We start from the raw sequence: 7,254 nt of genomic DNA on the forward strand, positions 1-7,254 counted from the left end.
AGTGGATCAGTTGGTGGGAAGAAGAAGCGGAGAGTTTAACGTTAATTATGCCACGTGGCATCACCTAAGAAGGAATAGGGCCGGCCATTTGGTTTAACCAAAATGCTTTGAATAATTGAATTACAGATCCCTTATGTTAATCTCAATCATTTTTATGGATGGAATAGTCTTAAAATATGTAATTCTACTTATGAATATATGTATTATTATTAATTATTATTATTTTTAAGTGAAATTCATCATAAAAAAAAATTAATTTTTTTTATATGAATTTCATATATATCTAGTTTTTAAAAGTAATATTGTGTATTTTAAGACTGTAAATATGATTTCTTTCGGATTAAATCACTATAAATCTCATTTGTTCAGTTTGCTGGCTATAAGTTATGATGGATGACTACTTAACTAAGTAGAACAACAATTATTTCCTAACACGTTAAAGATACAACTAACAAATCATTATAATGTCGATATTTTAATTTTCTTTTATAATTATAATGAATTATGTAACAAGTGATGCGTTTACAGTAAACTAATATATCATAATCAAAGCGCAGAAAAATCCCATTAGAGAGAGCATATGGAGAATGCAGAAAGAGGGATTGCAGACTTTGAGACAGTAAAGCTGAGAAACAACAGGTATCATGGATTTCAAAACAGGTACAATAGTGAATTCCAAAGTGAAATTACACGTGAACACGGAGCGTTCAGTAGGTGTGTGTGGCCCACACATATAATGCCCAGTTGAATCACAGCATGAAAAGTGATCTAGAGTAGGTGTAAAATAATCCAAAAGGCCCCTACCACCGGTGGAAAAATAAAAAGCCTCTGTTGTCTGCCTTTTTTATTAACTAATTGGTCAAGTTTTACACAACAACTTGAATTTGAATTTGGCATATTTGAACTGAATATTGGCTCGAGTATTGTTAATTTAAAGTCTCTACATTAACATAATTTAATTTAAAAAATAAAATTTAAAATTTAAATTTTATAAATTAAATTTTATTATATAAATGATATGAACGGTATGTTGTGCACACCATCTTATAAATATAACAATTCGGTTGCTCATATGTCAGACTGCTTGAACTAGAAAGCACTTATTACGTTTGTTAGATATTGGTTGGTGTTTATGGCTGCATTTGGTTTTTGTCGCCGACTGGTGACTTGGAATCAAGAGTACTCTATGTGGCTGTCCCCATGCAATTATTGAGCAACTGTGTGTCTCATAACCCGATGCGTTCCATTCTCTGTCCCGTCATCAAGTCCAAGTCCATGACTGGAGAACCAGAGGCAAATGACCTAGGCAATGGCCTTCGCTATTGGAGCTTTGTTTTCGAGATTGGCCGGCAGGGACTGCTTGATTATCAAATGTAGCTTTTGTTTTGTGTAGGGACAACTTCCAAAGGGAGTAGGAAATACACATTCTACAATGTCCAATTGCATGAAATAGCCGATAGAAGTTGTTGGGAATTCAGAATCCCATGCTGCTATTTTGCGGAATAGGTGGATAGGGTTGGAGGAGCCTGTGCCCGAGGGCCTAGGTTATATGCTTCCATGTCGGTCAACTCAAGTTTCAGTTTGACTTTGTGAATCCAGAACGCAACATGGATGAAATTGAGGAATGTTATTTTTATCTTAAATTTTATTAATTTTAATTATATTAATCATTTAATAATATTCTAAATAGTTTTATAGACAAACCATTTAAATAAAATATTAGTTAAGTCATTATACATCTGATTGAGAATGACAAAATTCGTAATAAAAAAATATTTCTCATAAATTTATCACTCCATGTCGGGCAAAAATTAGAAGATAATTATGGGTGTAAGAAAATTATATATTTTCAATTTCTTATAATAAATTTACAAGTATTTATTGTGCTGTCTATAACAAAAATACTAAAAATTATGCTCTATCCATTTAAATTACCACTCCCTTTGGTACCATGATTTCTCAACTATCAAGTTTGTTATTCAATTGTCGATGTTTAACCAGGCCTTTTGGCCAATCAGCTTTTCTAGAGAGAGAATCTCTCCCTTCTCTCTAGACAGTAAATAAGAAACCTTTTCTAGAGGTGGTTCCCACCTCCCTCTCTCCCTCCCGTTAGATTTTTTTGTTTACTCTTTGCTTTGTTTACTTTTATTCCAGTCTTTTGTCTGGTTTTTGGGTTTTTTTTTTTTTTTTTTTTTGCTTGTTTCTTCAGCTGGTGCTTGTGGTTATGGTGGCTTAGTTCTTACTCTCTATATGGAGCCGTCCCGAGGCAAGGAACATTTGCAACCATATAGAAATTGCTCCCGAGTGCAACCTGGCACGTCGCAAAGGAGACGCGAACAGAGGCACGGTGGTTTCACCGAGGGCGGAGGATCTTGATAGGGGTGAGAGGCTAGCCACCCTGTTTTGATGGCACAAGACTGACAGCAATGGACTATGGCGAGGCAAGGCAACGACAGGGCTGCTCGTCGGCGAGAGGTGTGCTGCTCTGTTTTTAACAGAAAACTGATGGTACGAGCATAGGTGTTGGATCACGAGGGAAAGGCTGCTGGCCTTCCTTCTCTCTGATTTTGGCAATGGATTGGTGTGCATGAAACCATGTGGTCGGCATGGCTGATCAATGCTGCAAAGCAATTGGATCGAAAGAAGAAGGGGGGCGGCGGGAGAGTTAGAGTTGAAACCCTAGCCAGTCCCTGGTGTTTCCTTCATCCCGTATGGTCCACGTGTTTAGGGATATTTAGGTTTGTTGGGTTGGGCCCAAGGTGTATGCTTCAGTCCAGTTGTATTTATTTTCTGTATTGTGTTTTTTGGAGTGATTATTATGTTTTTTTAGTCTGTATTAGGGAGTGTTAGGAAACTTTGTCTCTAGGACCTAGGGTCCGTAGAGTTTGTATTCCACTCCTTGGGAGGGGGAGTTGTGTGGTCTATTTTAAACGGTGGTCGAAGATAGAGGTGTGTCTCCTAGACGGTTAGTCCAGAGACCTGTCTCTCAAACGGTTAGTCTGGAGGCATAGGACAAGACCTTACTAGCTACAAAGAAATTTGTGGGCTGGAGAGCGTGAACTGTTAGATTTGGCTTGTATTTTCAAGTCAGAAGTTGTAATTGTCCATTTATCGGAAAAAAAAAGTTATTCAATTGTCAATTAAACTGTGCGCGAACGACTTCTAACGTGGCACCAAACACACTGTTTAGAAGTAAGTAAAATAGCGTGTTTTATTGAACTGAAACTGTCTCATTTTGAACCCACACGAAACAGTGCGTTTCGCATTACTTCTTCTCCCTCTCTTTCGTTTCTCTCCCTGAACTCTCCCTCCCATTCCCTCTCTCTAGCGATTCTGTTCCCAACCCTAACCCTAAATGGTGGCACGGTGGCCAAATGGCAGCAAGATAAGCTTGTTTTCCCACCATTGAAGCTTGCATATAAAGAGCCCTTTCGATTCGCATCTCTTTCTCTCCGAAGTTGAATTGCAATTGAATTTTCTGTATAGAAGAGCTTAACCCTCGTAGGTACGGTTTTGATGGTTGGACTTGTTTCCTCTATTATTTGGTCTACTTCTTTTTAAGGCCAAATTTCATTTGTTGCCCTTGTCTTTTTGCTTGTCATTTTGATAGTAGTTGGCTGTGTGTATTTCTTCTTGACGAATTTTATTCAGTCAAAAGTGGTCATTAGGTGGCTGCTCATATTGCATTATATAGTATGGGTGTGTTCGGTGTTTATAAATTGTTCATCTTTCAAAGTTGATTGGGTTTATAATCTTGTTTAGTATAAAATGCAGAGGTTAAGAGCCACAACCCATGAGACTCTATCCGTATCATTTGGGTAAAAAGACCCTTTTGGCTTCTTCATTTGCAGTCCCTCCACTTTCAAAGGTGTATATAGCTCCTGAAAAATCTGCGTAATATCCCCTCCCGTCCACCCCCCACCAAATCCCAATAATCAATAATAGACGCAGTTATTTCATTCCATGACTTTAAACTCTATTAGGTGAATGAAAGAAAATGTTTTAATCAACAATGTCGAGGCTACATACAACTCAGTTCTTGAATACCTCTAGGTTGGCCGATAGAAAATATTTCAATTAAAGGAGGAAATCAATATGCCATAAAATTGCGGATCAGTAAGGTAAATGCCATTCAAATACACACCATGACAAAGTTATGTTGCCATGAATTAATAATGTTCTTTTATGGCTTTCATTAGGAAAAAAAATTAAGGATGCCATTCTCAGTTTCTTCAGCTACACTAGGACATAGCACATTGAGTACCGTCTCAATGTGCAGCTGTGTGAAAGAAGTTGTACTTAGAATATCAAGTACTCCAAAAAATCCTGGACGAGCATTCTTTAGGTGTCCATTGTATAATAAAGAGGTAGATGCAATTAATAGTACTTGTGTGTTTCTATTTACATATTAATGTTTTATTAAAAATTTTGACATCAAACATACTTAATGATTTATGTGACACACAGGAATTACCGCATTGCAAATATTTCAAGTGAACAGATGGTAGTGAATACAAAAGAGCAAGCCCTTGTAAAGAGAGAAGCATAAATATTAGGGAAAGAGGAAGAACTTAAAAAGAGAGAACAAGAGATTGGCACTCCACAACGATGAAGCCCAGCTTCGTAGGCAAGAATCCGACATGTGGCATGCATGCACACTACTCCGTGGGTAATGGCTAATGTTCATAGTTATTTACTTGTATTTGATACACTCAAAGTGACGAAGACTTTGTATTTGTATTTGATAGGAATTTAATGTTTGTAAGTCCAAACTTTAATGAATGTACTTGAGACTTTATTTGTAAAAAGTCATCTTCAATCTCGAGACTTTATTGTTCTTTAATGTTCCACTGCTTATTAACAAAGTAGGTATTCTAATGTATGTGGAAGCTCTTTGTATTTTGTGGAAACTCTTTGTATTTATTGAGATTTTCAATACAAAGCTTGTATTTTGTGCAAAAAAAACTGCTCTATAAATAGAAATTATTAACAAGATTTCGAAGGTGACATGGCAGTTGTATATTAATCAACATATGTGCTGCAAAATCTGCTGCATAAAAAAAAAAAAAATCTGCTGCATTTACTAAAAAAAAAATCTGCTGCATTAACTTGAACATCTGCTGCATTAACTAAAAAATCTGCAAGTTCATTCAAAAATTCTGCTTCATTCTACACGTGCATTACAAAAACTATGGAACTATGGACTGCTGCATTCACTCAAAGATAGGAGCATAAAAAAAAATCTGTTGCAGCCTGCATTCACTAAAAAAAAAAAATTCTGCTACAGCAAACTTGAACATCTGCTACATTAACTTGAACATCTGTTGCATTAACTAAAAAATCTGCAAATTCACTTAAAAATTCTGCTTCATTCTACACGTGCATTATAAAAACTATGGACTGCTGCATTCACTCGAAGATTGGAAGCATTAAAAATTAAAAAGAAAAAAAAAACACTTCATTTATGCAATAGCAGCCCAACAATAAATACAAAGAGTTCATTTTGCTGGGTCCAAACAAATCACTACCAACAAGCATTTGTTTACAAACTGACACCAACACACAACATACTCCAACACCCGTTCTCAAAGTCTTGCTACAATATGTTATTTGGCTGCATTCCATCTGTCGTCTCTGGTTGTGTCCCATCTATCCTTAGTTGTATCTGTGTATGTAATAGCAAACAAAGTAAGACCCACATAAAAAATATACAAATACAAGAAATGAATTAAGTAAAGTTTTAGTACACTTTCTTGTGTCCCCATCACTTCTTGTTGTGCACTTTCTTGATCCACCATTACAGGAGTTTGTACATTTTCTTGATTTCCATCAAGTTGATTTCCAGTGCTTTCCAATAATTCGCTGTCCAATCTACGTCTCTAACAACATAAAAAAAAATACCTAAATAAGCCATGTTTACAAATAATAGTATATTATCAAATACTCAAATCTACTTTTTTATACTCTTATCAATCTGCTTTTTCATTTATCTCCTTTCTTTCTCACTGCCTTAGTTTTTTTTCTTTTTTCCTCATTTGTTCCTCCATCGTTCACATCCTCCTCTTACATGGGGTCTTCCCTTGCCTCTGACAATATGGGGACTTAGTACCTTTTTCGAACTTCCTTTCGTGGCTACATTCACAGTACTTACTCCAACATTGAAATCTATGTTGTGGGGCTTCGAGGTGCAGTATACTTCATTCATCGCATACAACTTTGATACCATATCCTCAGTATGCCCATCTTGAGTGCAAGTATTTGTTATTACCTCATAAAAAATCTTTAATAGACATTTATACCTAACAGTTTCTGGCCTCAGATCAATAACGTCATAATTGCTCGGAATGAGAGTATACTTACGTTTAATGTCATTTCTATAACGGTCTAATATGTACTTTTCCGGCAACTCATGAACTTTCCTAGCTGAAAAGATGGAAAGAATATGTCTACATATTATCCCTCGCATCTCAAACAACCTACAAAGACACTTCGTCTCATTAAACAAAACAGTATAAGTAACATCCTTAATGAAATCTTCAGCGTTAACTTCATTATCAACCGAGTAAGTCGCGATTACTCCATCCATTTTTTTTGAAACGACAATAACAATAAATCATTTCCATTATCTCTTGTTGAACTTCTTTAAAATTTTCATTTGTATACATATCTTGAAACTTTTTCTCAAGAGCCAAGTGTGATATGTAAGGAATGGTGAAATTGAAAGAGTGAAAGTCTAGTTGGTTTTCGTTCTCAATTTTTTTCTTCAATGCATTGTCGAACTGATCAATAAACTCTTTAAGGTTTGTCTTGGCATGCACATAACCGTTGAAGAAAGCATTCACGCTCTCACTGCGCTGAGTTGTACTCATTCCAGTCCAAACAGAATTTTTTAAATATACAGGCACCCAAAACTCTCTCTTTGCATATAAGCTTTGTAGTCATGCATTTTCATGCAAGTTAAATGTATCCTTGATGATGTTCCAAGAATTCTCAAACTCCTCGATAGTAAGGGAGTCATAGACACAAGATAGTAACTTAATTTTCAGGCCAAATTGGTATTGACTATGAGAACCAAGCTTCCCAGAGACCTTTTTCAATATGTGCCACGAGCAATATCTATGTCGCATGTTGGAAAAAACAATGACGATCGTATTTTTTATTGCGCGATCTTAATCTGTAATAATAGTATTTTGCGCTTTTCCATCTATGCAATCAAGCCAACTTCTAAATAACCATACAAATAATTCTGTATCC

At 35.9% G+C, this 7,254-nt stretch overlaps 1 protein-coding gene across 1 annotated transcript; it reads right to left on the reverse strand.

Moving 5' to 3' along the window:
• Positions 1-5,596: 5,596 nt before the first annotated feature.
• On the reverse strand, positions 5,597-6,586 carry LOC122297842 (protein FAR-RED IMPAIRED RESPONSE 1-like). Its single transcript, XM_043108052.1, has 3 exons — positions 6,110-6,586; positions 5,748-5,879; positions 5,597-5,665 (listed from the first exon to the last, which is right to left on the reverse strand). The coding sequence occupies exons 1-3, from the start codon at positions 6,584-6,586 to the stop codon at positions 5,597-5,599; spliced, it is 678 nt and encodes a 225-aa protein (XP_042963986.1).
• Between the last annotated feature and the right edge of the window lie 668 nt (positions 6,587-7,254).

This window comes from Carya illinoinensis, chromosome 1, assembly GCF_018687715.1.
Source record: "Carya illinoinensis cultivar Pawnee chromosome 1, C.illinoinensisPawnee_v1, whole genome shotgun sequence".
Lineage (NCBI taxonomy): Eukaryota > Viridiplantae > Streptophyta > Magnoliopsida > Fagales > Juglandaceae > Carya > Carya illinoinensis.